This window comes from Sceloporus occidentalis, unplaced genomic scaffold (genome assembly GCF_023333645.1).
Source record: "Sceloporus occidentalis isolate IW3139 unplaced genomic scaffold, rSceOcc1.0.p SCAF_234, whole genome shotgun sequence".
NCBI classification, from domain to species: Eukaryota; Metazoa; Chordata; class Lepidosauria; order Squamata; family Phrynosomatidae; genus Sceloporus; species Sceloporus occidentalis.
This window is the reverse complement of record NW_028317214.1, coordinates 243,302-258,219: the sequence shown is the minus strand read 5'-3', so window position 1 is coordinate 258,219 and position 14,918 is coordinate 243,302. Positions and strand designations below refer to the sequence as shown.

The window sequence follows — 14,918 nt, the reverse complement described above, 5'->3', positions numbered from 1 at the left end:
CAGTCAGTACGATACATATATATATATATATATATATATATATATATATATATATATATATATAAAAAATAAAACAGTACAATTGGTACTTTGTGCAACAATAGGAGTATTGTTCCTATATTTAAAAGAATTAACAGAAAAAAACAACATTTTGATACGTTCACCCACTGCAATAGTTGTGAAGCGCTGCTTATAACAATAATGTCTACAAAACTGAACAGTATAGAAGTAACGAGGCAGCCCCTATCCCACCTCCTACAGAGAACGCAAAAAAAAAAAGTGATGAGACAATCACAATGTGTAGAGGTACTGTTTATGGTTTTCCTTCACCTAAAATAAATCAGTCTGTGAACTTTAATAATGTACATGGCAGATATTTATTGCAGATAATTGCAATTCTCCAGCTCCCTAATGCCTCGTTAGACACATTGACGATGTTTACAGTCAGGGTATGCACCAGAGACAGTCCACAGATAACCGCATTTACATAAGTGCACCGTCACCTACTGACTCTGCCAATGCCATGACGAGTGCAGTACATTACAGACTAATTATGCCAAAAAAAAAAAAAAAAAGTAAATGGCATTTTGATAAAAAGGCACATCGGGGAAAAGTTTTCAAGGCTGTCTTCAGAATGTAATATTCTATGCAGGAAATAACTAAAAAATATTTATAGTGTCACGGGCCATGGCCTAGAACTGAAATTGTGAGCATTTCCAATGGTTTTTGAAAGCATCAACCTAAACCAGTTCTGCTTTCTATTGTGCTGGGAAAAAAATAAGATCTCACTGGCGTGCACAGTTCTTCCATGAGAGAAAGTATACTAACACACGGAAGATGGGCACGACATTGAAGACGAACAAGGAACAGTGCTTTCACCATTCGTCTCCAATTGAAGCTTTACTCAGGTGATCACTCGTTTCTCTGGCCTTGGAACGTACCTGGTGATAGCTACTCTCCAAAGAGCAGGTGCTAGCAAAAGGCTTAATGTTGTCACACTCAGGATGAGTAAGTAGACCTGAAATAATAATAAAATATTATTGTCATACATGAACATTAGACACAAAACAATCATACAAATCCCAGGCCCAGTTTTATAAGCTCATATGTAGATTATATATATCTATCCCAAATTAATTCGCTCAGTTTGTACGGGAGATCTGCTTATATTTGTACCGATTAAGTGACAAAGGTAATAGAACAATCTGCATTTATACTAGGTTTAACCATTGTAAAATGTTTAGCAGGCAGCTAAATCACAGATCAGGGCAACAATCATGTCTCTTTTCTATAGAAGATAATGGCTGCGGGAGCCAACAGCATGTGAATGAGATTACTTGTCACTTGGAAGTTATTTATTGATTTATATAGTGTTTAGGAGCTACTTATAGTCCAGGGTTTGTGTCCTTTGACTAATCAAGTTGACTGATGCTCAAGAGGTGCCACCCTTTTTTAAAGTACATGTAAGGACTCGTACTCTCGGAAGCACTTTTAACCCCGGCACCCTGTCGAACTTAACCGGACTATGGAATTTACTTGTGATTGTTTCGGTCCGGGCTGTAGCTGGACTGATTGACTGCTTTGTGTAATTGAAGATCAACTTAATGTCAGAAATAAATACTATTTTTAATTACAAATAGTTGAAGCAATCGTATCTTTAAAATGTATCCTTAATGGCTAAAACAGCACTTTTTTCACAATATTTACATAGCAGTTCTCCAACCATTCATCTAAAAAAATACTCTTAAGAAACCCTCTCTGTTCTAGATGATGTGCACCCTCATACACATGAAGCATGAAATCTTGACTTACCTCTCGGGAAATGATCCCTGCTCTGCGAGCTCTGCTGCCCAGAACAAAGGAGAACTCGCTGACCTGCGCCAGACCTGCAGACACAATCCATTTGATGTACTGGCTGCTCTTGGGCAGAATCAATGACAGTACAAGCACAGCAAGGACAAACTGGCAAAAAAGAAAGACATCTTTATATGCGTACTTTTGCTACTGCAAAGAAATACTAACTTTCTCAGTGACAATGGCGTTACCTCACTTCGTAGGTACCTCAAAAAGTCGGCAAGGTTTATGCATTACGCATTAGTATGTGGCACGTCTAAGCGTCGTGGATGTACAGTGAGCTACTTTCTAGGTACCTCAATATTTTACCCGCAAATCTCTTGATAGCCTGGTTTTATATTAGTTGATCTCTATGGAGATATAGGTATTGATCCTGGACATTATTACTTTTGTACCTTTGCATACAATCTACAATTCTGTAAAGTCACTCCACAGTAAAAAATAAATAAAAATAAAAAGATTCCTAGCTAAAAACGTGCTCTTACAAATACTCAGCAACTGCAGCATAATACAAAAGGTATAGGCACAGAGTTTCTATATACAGATATCAAATACATAATAAAAAAATTGTAAGAATCAGGGCTCCACAAAACCTGGGTCAAGTTGCCATGGCGACTAGAAACCACTTCCCGGCGCCCAGGATTTTGCAGGGCTGCAATCATGAAAGTGGTGTAGCGGGTGCTGAAAGCCACCCAGTGGGGTCACATAATGCATGCTTCGTGACACCCATGGGTGCCTCACGTCACTCGCTTCATCGCACACCCGCAGGAAGCCATAGCATGCTGGATTTGCAATGGCAAAATCTAGGCAGCGGCATTGCAGGTGAGAGGGGGTGTAGTGTATGTGAGTATACTATAGTGACAGAGCCAGTGTGTATGTGTGTATAGTGCTGGAGTCAGAGTGTGTGTGTGTGTAGATGTATAGTGCCACAGTAAGTAGGTCTACTGTATTGTAGTACCAGATTCAGTGTCTATGTGTCCATAGTGTTAGAGGTGTGCATTTTTCTATACGTATAGTGTTAGCCACTGTGTTCACGTGTATAGGAGTGTGGTCATACTGTGTATAGTGTGATGTTACAGTATGGCATTAGAATGAGTGTATATGTTAGCATATAGTGTTAGAGTGTGTTTATTAGCATATGGTGTTAGTATGTGTGTGTGCATGGGCTTAGAATCTTAGCGTGTGTTACTGTAAGGTGTTCGTATATGTGAGCGTGTGTATATTACTTATGTTATATTGTAACTTTGTATTTCTGATTTGCCTGCTGATCTCGATATCCACTGATTCTTGTCATGTCCAACTGTCTTTTAAAATAAAAACAATGTTAAACAAACAAAAAAAGTATGTTAGTTTATGGCAAGGCTCAACAAACCCTGGGCGCCAGGTTGGGTAATACTTGAAAATAAAAACATGATTGGGGAAAAAAACGAAAATAACTACGTTTTGTGGCTGGCTCCTAGATCCAAAACCAAATTTGTTGACCCCCACCTATGAATGATGCTAATACAATATTAAATGAATACTGGAGTCAATTTTGTCACAGACTGCTTCAGACAGTCATTCAGTCTTCAGTTACTGGACTAAGAAAATGAGACTTCTGTCTCATTTAACCCCTCTCACAGCTAACTATACTGGAAGCAGAGAATATATTCCTGTATGCTTTTGGAAGAGTAAAGCACAGAGGGTAGCTTTTGGGATATCGCCTATAATGCTCAGCTATCTACCTGTATACCGCTCTTACTTCTTATAATGGGAGCTGCTGGCTACTGTGCCTATTACAGTGCTTAAGCCCTAGTAATTACTTTTAACATAATTATGTAAGCGTTTATCCTGCACAACACGGTTTTATTATTTTCCAAATATAAACATACCTTCATTATCACCAGTGAAAACGTCAGGGATAACAGGATTGTTAACTCATAAATTACGAATGTTGGAAACACATGAAGCCCTGTAAAAAAGGTGGATAAGGAAAGAGGTTAATAATACAGAAAGCTTTTACTAACTTAACCCCTTTTGAAAATTTTGAATTTTTTATTTTATTTATTATATTTTACTGATCAGAGTGATCAGTAAGCAGCGCTCTACTGCTGAACGCAGTACCTGTGATTAGCTTGCAGTGGGAGCTCAGAGGTCTCAGGTAGTCTGGACAGACCCTCTGAGAAACTTTTACGTTAACCGTTTCTGGCCAGCAGAAGGGTGCTGCCTTTCAATATGGCGAATCCGATCGCTCCAGAGCGATCACACCACCTCCTTAATGGGTTGCTTTTGTCACAAAGCGGTTAAAGGGACAGTCTACTTCCCTAAAGACCCTCACCATACATGAATGCATAATAAAGTATTTAGTAATTATTTTAGTTTTTCACTTATATTTATAGTTTGTTAAAAGTGCACTTACTTGCCAAAACCAACCCCTTTGCATACGAGGGCTGGAGTGTAATTTTAATTCCACCATTTTACGGGTAGTACAGAATAAAAGCGTATTCAGTGAGGCCTCTTTAAAAGCACATTTATCCGTAAAATGAAGTTCACCGTGAACACCACGGAAAGCAAGCTGTGTCATGTGACCCTACAGTCCGCTATCCTTTTATTATTTTCAAATGTTTTACATAACTATTATGTTTTAACATAGAAAAGATTGGACTGCGTATGTCTCTTCAGCGGGAGAGTGGGCTTCAGCCCTTCTAGCCTGTAAACTTTATACTCCAAAACAAATTTATTTTGACAAAACCTCACCTAAAGACCAGTAAGCTTTAATGAGATGTAGCTCAAAAACTAAGGCATTTGTGTCAAACCCCAGCACCATTTCTAAAACGTAGAAGGGCTCTTATCTGCAGTTATGTTTTTATTTTGTTCTACTAACTCCATACATAACAATTTGGTGTCTATATTTCTTCAGTTCATAAAATGATTACCTATAGACGCAAAGAAAATAATAGCCAAGAAATCTCGTATAGGCTCAATGCATGACATGATTTCTTCTGTGACCATGTGTCCTTGAGAAGATACAAGAGCCCCAGCTAAGAAACACCCCAGTTCCATAGACACATCCAGAAGTTCTGTCAGCTGCAAGAAAACACAAAAATATATACAGTTAAGACACCTCATGTTACAAAGAATCTGACAATTAGGAGGAAGAAGGGAGTCCTTTCAGCAAAGTTTAAAAAAAAACAAAAAAAAAAAACATGCAGAAGTTAGGTAATGAGACAATAGTGAGGCCCTGGGAAAAGCCACCACTGAACAGTGCTGTAACGTATTGTGGAAGCCCCCAAAAACAATTTTAAACTTAATGTGTAATGCGGTAATGTGTATACGTGTGTGTGTGTGTATGTATGTGTGTGTGTGTGTATGTATGTATGTGAGGCTGTAGCCTTATAATCAGATGGACAGGGACAGGGAATTTTTATTCTGTAACTTTAAGTCTGGGTATGCCTTTGACTATAATGCATACAACGATACACTGGCACACAAGCAAACGCACGCTTTTCTAACATTACTGGCACTTTTAACAAAATAAAATCATGTATGAATGAAAACTATCTTGAAAATAAACATCCAGTGAAAACGTAAAATGGCAAGAAAACATGAAAGTTTCAAATTACCGTTAGCATGAGAAAGACAAACGCAGAGATCCCCATGACAAGAATTTCCTTGTTACCCTTGCTTTCCGTATGCAGCTTGCGATAATACGGACCGATCAGATAGGTCTTCATTACGACGCAGATGAGAAAAGCAGCAACCAAGGAAAACAGAATTTGCCCGATTAGGGCTAAGATTCTAAACACTTCCAGGACAGCACTATGAATGACAAAATAAATAAAAGATTTTATTAGTTATGTATAGGAGTATTAACCCCTACCACTGCTGTATAGGTTGCATTCAAGTTAAGAAAAACAATCATTGTTAGAAACCTTTTGAAAACGGTTTATATAAAAGGCAACAATCATTTTAATGGCCTTTTAATATACCTCAAATTGGTCCTTAACTTATACAGCACAGACTCAAGCTTATCGCATGCGTTTATAATGGTGCAAGCGAGTGTTAACTGGGTTCTCAACCCTGTTCTCAAATCGCTGGGGACCTTTTTACACAATTAAAACTAAAAGCCAACATGACTTGCGGAAACAAGATTCCTTGGTCCAAGGTCTTGTCTTAGATATGCCTAACCCGTGCATTTTGTATTAATCTCAACTACTTTTGCTGGGAGGCTGTTCCACTTATCTACGACACACTAAGTAAACTAAAATCATGGGTGCCACAGGAAGCTGAAGAAGAGGGTTCTTGTGACATCGCCACCTACTCTTGCCCATTGTCCAGAATGTAATAGGTTGCACCTACTTTGATCCAAATTACAATCATTTTTGCAAAGGTACTCAGCAGCAGCAGTACTTTTTTTTCCTCTTTAAATTCTGAATGTGTGCAGAATGGAAGAACGTGCGATAAAGCAATCAGAGGAGGAAAAGACGATGTATCCATGTTTCCTTACACAGTTCTTCATATTACAGCATTTATCAACAGCCTCTTACCCCGGAAGGTTCACATGGGGCTCTTAACAACGTGAAAAAAGAAAAACGGATTTTCAACACAGCAAGATTTTGGTATTATTTGCGCTATATTCAGGGGAATTGCTTTCTTACAGAAAATATTTCCTTAAGAAAATGTAGCATTACCTGGAATAATTGTTGCCTCCTGCTTGCATTAGCGTGGGCATTACTGCAATGAACAAGCTGAGCTGAACATCTTGCATCACCAGCATGCCAAGCAGTACACTGCTATAGTCAATCTCACCTGGACAAAAGAGAAGAAGATTAGATCTAGACCTAATAATGCTCTCTTTTTCCCCAACAAGTTAAGATTAAAGTAAATGTAAAACCTAGTGAAAATCTGTAGCTGTCTGTATCGGCTTTTTAAGGATCGACTTTGTGCTTGCGTTGCACGTCCTGCTCTTCTGTGAATGTGATGCTTTTACTTATGTGTGTTTCCATTCACTACACACCACCCTATCTTATCCTTTTCTCTTCCTCTCTCTCATGAAGTGGGCACCACGAGGTCTATATGTTTTAATGAAGAATTTTTATGCAAGTTTTTAACAGCCCCATATAAATGTAAAGCATTGTACAATTTGTTGGCACTTACAAAATAAAGGATGATAATAATAATGGCGTTATTTGTCCACTAGGGAATGAGCTTAAAAAATATCAAGGTGCTGCGTTTTGAACATTTCTATCCAAATGGTGGCTTGTCAGGTCTTTATACGACCCCAAACAGAAAACGTAATTTTACACGGCCATGCAGTCTATTCCACCCAATGCTCTATAGCACGTCCACATTAACAGACGCTGGACAACAATGCCCCACGTAATTGACCAGTACTTAACATACATACCATCTTTATCACCACGAGACCCGCCGGCAAGGAATCTGGACACTAAAGGTGTACTTGACAAAGACAAGCAAGTAGAAATAAAAACACTCTGTGTTGGTCTGATCTGCAGGAAGTGACCCCACAGCAAACCAAATGCAATCATAAGGACTGTCATAAAGCATGGTCCTTGGACAGCAATTTTCCATACCTAAAAAAAAAAAACATGACAAGCATGGTGGCTCAATGTTTAATCTGGTCTCCAGCATATCCAGAAGAATCAACCTGAAATAGTATGCACCCAGTTTACTCTTAACTCAAGTACCACCTGTACCTTCTTAATATAATGAGTCCCAAGGATGGACAACCCTTCTGTGCAGTTTTATGTTCATTTTAAAGAATACTTTAATATCAAAAGTGTACCTTCTAAGCATTCTTATCACTTTCTTATTCTCGCATGCAGAAGATAAAAAAAAAAAAAACTGGAATCAGACTTACCTTTCTGAGCCTTTCAGGAGAGAACTCCAAACCAACAAGAAACAGAGTAAAGAAGACACCAAACTCCCCCAAGGTCTCCACTTGGACAATGGACTGCAAAGACATAATGGACCAACAGAATGATTTACCAGGCGTTTAAACTGTATATAGGCTAGAACAGTTCTCTAATCACATGAAACATGGGCATTAAAAGGTCTCTAGCATTGCACTATACTTAAACACCCAACAGACTGCAATCTCCATATCGCATTTACTTCTTGTGAACAGGGACGTTCTTTGGAAACCATAATATATGTTCGGCCAATCGTTTAGCATAAAATACAAACAAATAATAAAGAAAATATTATTCTTTGATAACCAATACAAATCGCCCCACTAGCCTAAAACTAACCCCTCAACACGAGAAACTGCAATGACCCCAGAATTATATAGTGATCACAACAGATCCAATTATTAAAGAATTTATTGTGTGGACTATATTTTGGACTAGGTTAAGGTGAGGGAGAGGGAGATTGAACATTTGCAAGCACACAATGATCTCAATGCTTGTGATCACACAAAAAGGAGCAGATGCAATGGGAACCAGCCACTCGATTAAAAGCTAAACTTTCCATGCAGTCACGATGGATGTATTCTGACCCAAAAATCATTACAAAATAGCACTTTAGTAGAGATGCCAAAAGTGTTATTTAGTTAGACAGAAATAAGGCAGGTTGAGATAATTTGTAAGAAATCTGGCCAACTGTGCTTTCCACGGGATCCTGGTATTCAATAATTTATCTTTGTCCCTCATAGAACACAACTGAAATAGAGACAAATGAATAGTTTGATAGCAAATCCACATTTTCTTGCCTTTATGCTATTTAATCCAGAGGGCCCCAGAAGAACTCCACAAATGATGTAGCCAAACATTGTTGGCAGTCCTATTATCGTACACATCCATCCACAGGGCAGCGACAACATAACAATAGTCACAATGTCCTAAAAAAGCAAACATTACATTACAATTAATATACACAAGTGGCATTTTCATACAACAGTCCTTATATTTTGTTACAGTGATCGCTGGTGTATGAGATAAAACTGCATAATCTTAACATATTTTCTTGTAAAACACCATTAATGCCAATAATAATAATCCGCAGGCCTAGAGGCTGCCATCGTTGTCTGTCATGTGATATTGTGGGTGACCTTCCATGCTCCAACACAACACTAAGCTGATCCTTTACGGCACTGCTAATGAAGACTGTTCTTGCATATCATAATTATTATTTATTGTTTTATATAGCGCCATCAAATTCCGTAGCGCTTTAGTTAGTTAAAGTTTTTCCAACTAGTGATTAAGACTGAGACCTTATTTCATTTATGATAAGGAGTCAGGGTGTTCATCAAGTAGATTAGGTTAAAAAAAAAACATACAAATTGCTGTCTCAAAGCATAATGCAAAAACTAAAACGGTTTACAATAAATTTAAAAAAAAACAAAAAACTTTTTAGAAACTTATTTAACCTGAAACTAGTATAAAATAAATAAATAGGTAACAGACTACACACTTCCCATGAAATTTGTGATTTATTTTGTTGTAGCACAAGCTTTCAAGTCCCTCTTTTTAATCACTGAACCTTTAGATGAAATGCACTTGCATCACAAAAACCACACGCTTCAAATACTTCAAGTCAGCAGGCAGTCTCTTGTTGGTTTTATTATTTTAAATACTGGCACAAGTTAGTAAGTTCTTCTGTTTTTTGTTATAAAGTTTCATCAGCCATTTAAACTGAAATAGAGTATAATTGCACAAGGATTACCTTGATAAAGTGGTGGTCAGCCCGGGGGATGGTCGAATCTCTTGGTTTTGTCAATATATACTGGTTATTCTGAGAATCAATGAGCATACTGAGCCCCAAATCATCCTCCACATGATGCTCGGAAGAATTCCTTTTTACATCATCTTCTTCCACTCTTAGAACAGCTTCTACATTAACTCCTCTTACCTACAGAAGCATACAGTGCATGGGTCAGAACATGTAAGAAAGCACCGTGCTTACTGCAAAACATCTGTAAAAGTCCTGAACCGTTAACAGTTAATACAAGTATAAATGTTTCACATGCTCCCTTATTTGAAAACCAATCCAGCTCTATGCTTACAGATTTATTGTCATCAAACGCGTGGTCTTCTATTTCTTCTTCCAGCCGATCTGCAGCTTTCCGGACTTCTTCAAGGATGGCATCGAGAATTGAAAGGCTCTTGTTCTGGTGCTGTATGTTCTTCAGAGCTTCGACTTGATGTTTCTCAGCTGCCAGAAGTTCCACATATTCTTTCTCTTCCTGTGAAAAACTAAAATGAATCCTAGACAATGGCGATCGGGAAATAGATATTTATTTATACTACCGTAGAGGATCATCATGTTGGTAGAGCATTTCCAAACTATCTCCCTGGTGGCTGGATATAGTAAAAATAAGAGGAACTAGAGACTCAATATTCTAAAGTTATGCAAAATAAAGAAATACATACATTTTTTAAATATTATTAATTGAATATTGGGCTAGTGTGTATCAGCTGAGAGTTACTACTACATACCAACTAAGATCACTCAGTTAACCATCCCCTACTTTTGGATTATACGTTAGCCACGATCGTCTTCCACCTTTTTACAGCTTTACTTTTCATCAAGTAAAAGGCTTGCTGTTTTGGGGACAAATCTACTGCACAAGGTTTGCTATTGTAACCAACTTCAAACAGAGTCAAAGTTCCTTTTGTTCTTTTATACTACGAGAGAATGCTCTCTCTTTTTTACTGGTATAATGGATATAGAAAATCTTTAACAGAAATTTTAAGGCATATATTTAGAGGATTACTTTAATCTTTTTTAGATTTTTATTTGATTTTTTAACTTATGTATTCGTAATAATAATAATAATAATATACTAATAAAATATTATTTAAATATTATACTGTTATTATACTAATACTATTATTATTTAAATAGTGCATCTCTCCGTATATAGTGTTTTAACACATAATTTGTTTTAGGTTTTTTTGTTATTAGACTACAATGTACCTTTACTCTTATAACATATTTAGTTGTCAGGCGCACTTACACTACATTCACATTTTATTATTTTTACCTACACAGACCTTTAAATTCTAAACAAAATATAAATTGCTAACCTTGATGGCTGCTTCTCTTAAGGCTTCCAGACGCTGCCTGCTGCTTTCCTTCATGTTGACTACATCTTTGTAATCGCCTTGCAAAGCTCGCCTCAGTCCATGAACAGCCTGAAATACAGAGTTTTCGCTCTCATTCAACTCTTTCTGGAAAATCTCAAATGTGTGAACTTGAAACAGCTTCTCTGCAGGCGACAGCGCAGGGTCTTTCTCCACCGCCCTGATGGCATTCTTCAGTTTGTTGAGGACTACATGCTTCTGGTGAAGGAGACCAGACAGTTTCCTACAGTTGTTCAGAAGCCACTCCTTGCGTTGGCTGGCGGTGGCTCCCTTTCCACGATGCAACTTTATGGCATGCTTTGCTACTCCATCGTGGTCTGCAGACTGTGCTCCATAGAACAGCAGCTGAAGAGATATGATCCACAAGATCCAGGACCGCATCGCTTTCATCATCAGGGCAAAGCTATTGGTAAAACATGGAGTCTTCAGCGGCCCCCGTCTTCCTCATGGTCCAAAGTTCTCAAACACATTCTGGAAAGCAAAAATCCATTGTTAAATAGTCATTTGTTAAGGATCCTACCCATAACTAAAATATCAAATAAAGCTTAATGGCAGCAGAGAAAAAATACAGTTCAGGTACAGATGACAATGCAGGCGGAGTTCACTGACCTGTTAAAAAAAAAAAGGAACCCAACAATAAACCTCTTTTCAAATTCGATTTAAGAACAATGACCATGTAAGTGTTCCAGCAGAACGCTGAGTTGAATGCCTTGGCCCAACCCAGAGTAATATAATGTAACAGGTGCAACGTTCCTGACAGCAGCCAAATGAGATAAGAGCTGAAAGCCATTAAATTACAAGCAGTACAATGAGAGGTAACAAATGTTGACATAATGGCATGAAGAAAGAATGGCTATTCAAATTGTTTCAAGCAAATCATTCTTTACATTGTATGGAGAGGAAAAGGTGTCCAACAATAGTCTATGTCTATTTATCCAACTACTTCCCCAGATGTGTAGCAAGAGAAAGATACATACTAATTGATATATATATATATATATATATATATATATATATATATATATATATATATATCAATCTCAGACATGCAAGAAAAGGTATCCATTCTAAGAATGATTTTGCAGCATCTGTATTCTACAATTGTCAAAGGTCACTCTATACTAAGCCAAAAATTAAAGAAATAAATAAAAAGAAACATGCGCGCACACACCTTACACTGTCTCTCTCATTATATCATTATATATACATACAACCTATGTACATATATTTTTTCAGCCCAGTTTCAGATCAAGATTAAACTTTTTTTTAAACTTTTCACAATGTTAAACTCAAACCCACCACACAAACATGATCTCCGATCCCCTACTTCCTCATGTCTGAACATCCTGGTGTTTATAGCACAGGGACAGATAATGCACAGCTGTTGATAAAAGGCTACAACATATTTGCATTGTTACATGGTAGCTGCTAATGTTATTTGTTATTGCTTCTGTTGTCTCTTGTGTGTAGCAGCCATAATAATAATAACAACCCATCACAGGCATGCATCGATCTTGGCGTGTCTACCGTGGTTATAGAGTGGGGAAGCATAGGGTTAAAGCAGTTTTGCTGTGATACGGTCTATATTGAAATCTGTAAAAAGAGAAGGTACGATTTGTCAGTAGGGTAAAGAAGCGCACACCTGTGATACGAGCCCCACTGCCGTCAGTGATCCCAGACAGACTCTTGGAAACGGCAACTCCTTCCTGATCGCCTCATTATCCCTCCTCGGGGCGGCTGCTATAGAAGCACTGCCAGCATCAGCAAGTAACACACATCGCAGGGAAGAGCCCTCATGACAGAGTACTAAGCACTATTTGGTACGGCACTGCGCCCTACCAGTTTGTCTTGGGAAAATCTGTCTCTGTGTCTTCAGTGAAGAAATACTGTAACAGCGGCCATGTTTCTGAAGACCAGTATTCGACTCCACTTAAGCGGACTGGCTTCGCCTAAACGGCTCGTAAAGTGAAGACAACGCGATGTAAGAGTATAGTCTCTTGCATTTAGAACTCCATTAAGCTCATTCGCGAATCGTCAATAAACCGCGCCGCGCATGAGTGATGCGAAAGACAACAGTCAGGCCACTGAAGTGGGCGTGGCTATAGTGTTAGCCTGGAAGCCATAAATACATGTTTAGCGAATACATTATGGGAAATGTATAGAGTACATGCTGCAAATAATACCATGTTTGCGTATACACACTGGGCTGTGTTCACAGAAAATTAATTCTGCAGCAAAGGTCTAAATGCAGCGCCGCTGGCGGGTGTATTCGCCGGGTTTCCAGGTTAACATTAAACTATTTGTTTGCGATTTACTCTTTATAAACGTGGCCTAAAATGCTCCTCGCGTTTCACAGACTGCAAAATTAAAAGATGAAAGGGCGATATCCGATTCAAATATGGCGATAAAATACTTTGTAAACTTAGGGCCTTTCAGCCTTGCTCCACCCACGTCCTCAGGTGGCTTTCTAGAAGCGTTCTCCGTCTTGCACCCAGGGGACTACAACTCCCGGCACCCCCCGCTATACCACAGGCCTGTGATGGGAGGGGTAAATGTTTGGCACTGCGCATGCGCGGCCGCCACCTCTGAACTGTGAAGTTGTGCGACCCGTTGGTGATAAAATGGTAGGTGTGGGATGGGGGCAAGAGGGGCTGCAGTTGAAGGGTAATAAGAGCCCGCTTAGGGGATGCACATTGTCATACGAATGAGCTGCCGCCTGTGTCTGTGCGCAGGAGGAAGGTCACCAGCCGGACAGGGGGCTCATATACACCCGGTGGGGAGGAGGAGCCAAACTTTACCTGCTGCTCACATACCTAGGAGACCCCCTCTTGGGGTACATTGGGCTCCCTATTATCATGGCCTCTCCTGTCCTTTACGGGCAGCCTCCTCCAAGGTGTAACAAAAGCACTCTCTCATATTCGGCCTAATTCAGGTGTCCTGTGTACAGCCAACTCCAATGCTTTCATTCCCTGCAATGACTATGGGAAGAATGGCTTTCCTAGTTCTAGCCTCCAATCTTTGCGGATCAGATGAATGAGAAGCAGAGGTGGCAAGTTTCTGCCTGTCAAAGTGGAGGGGAAAGTTTGTCTGGCAAGTTGCTGTGGGCTGGACTCTGCTTCACCCCCAGAGGGGTGCTGACACACGCCAGGCGCTCAGCACACTGACAGCAGAAGGGGGGAGTTGCTGGTATTTTGAGAGCTGTTACACACGGCGCACGCTTTGCCTTTTTTGGGCTCCGCTTTAGGTGTATAGATACGATAGCCGTGCTGGGGGTTCAGGCTCTGACATCTCCCGAGCTGGTTTATTCCCGTGACATGTGATGTGCTTTGCTTTCAAGGATCCCAACCGGATAGGAAAGGAGCTGAAGGTGAGGCTTATTTCGGCCGGGGGGGGGGGTTCCTTCACACTGGGTTACTGTGTGGTGCCTGAGCGCTCAGTAGCCCTACTTATACGTGTGGTTTTATTTGCGATCCATAGCTTGTTTTGACTTGATAACTAGTTCAGGCTATTTTTGTCCAGTCATTCCACCCAGTGCAAGCCACTCCTCTTCCCAAATCCTGGTAGCCGGACGAGGTGGTCATGTTTGCTCGTTCAGCGTCTCCTTTTTTGACACTACCTATTCCATCTTGTTTTTGATCAGATCCACGTTTTTAAGCTTTGCGTAAATACTGATGGTATTGTCGCACCCCATTCACACATTCTTGTTGTGCCATTCTTTGTCCAATCGCTCCAGCAGTCAAGCCTTTGGTTTTGTTATGAAACTTGCTTGGTTATTACAGCTTTTGTCTGTGTCTGATCAGCCCTGTTTTTCCAGAATGCGTACGTTTCCATGGAGATTTTTGTGGCATCCAAAAAGACGTTTGAGTATTTCAGCATTATTATATGCCTTGTTGCAGCATTACTTGACATAGTTGAGTATACAACACATTTTACAGTTGAATGTCTACAAAAACATATAGAAAAACAACACAACTACCA

At 39.4% G+C, this 14,918-nt stretch overlaps 1 protein-coding gene across 1 annotated transcript; it reads right to left on the bottom strand.

The window, feature by feature from the left end:
- Positions 1-904: 904 nt before the first annotated feature.
- On the bottom strand, positions 905-11,321 carry LOC149276547 (solute carrier family 9 member D1-like). The gene is made up of 12 exons (XM_089503488.1): positions 10,884-11,321; positions 9,860-10,039; positions 9,520-9,705; positions 8,567-8,695; positions 7,715-7,807; positions 7,241-7,427; positions 6,525-6,642; positions 5,457-5,652; positions 4,770-4,920; positions 3,726-3,805; positions 1,813-1,962; positions 905-1,018 (listed from the first exon to the last, which is right to left on the bottom strand). Exons 1-12 carry the CDS (start codon positions 11,319-11,321, stop codon positions 905-907), a joined length of 2,022 nt encoding a protein of 673 aa, XP_089359614.1.
- Between the last annotated feature and the right edge of the window lie 3,597 nt (positions 11,322-14,918).

Excerpts from the sequence above, each read along its gene's own strand:
- LOC149276547 (XM_089503488.1), bottom strand. The coding sequence starts at position 11,321 with ATGCGGTCCTGGATCTTGTGGATCATATCTCTTCAGCTGCTGTTCTAT. Across the intron at positions 7,428-7,714 it reads CTCCTGAAAGGCTCAGAAAG|GTATGGAAAATTGCTGTCCA; the intron begins GTAAGTCTGATT and ends TTTTTTTTTTAG. Across the intron at positions 6,643-7,240 it reads GTCTCGTGGTGATAAAGATG|GTGAGATTGACTATAGCAGT; the intron begins GTATGTATGTTA and ends TCTTTTGTCCAG.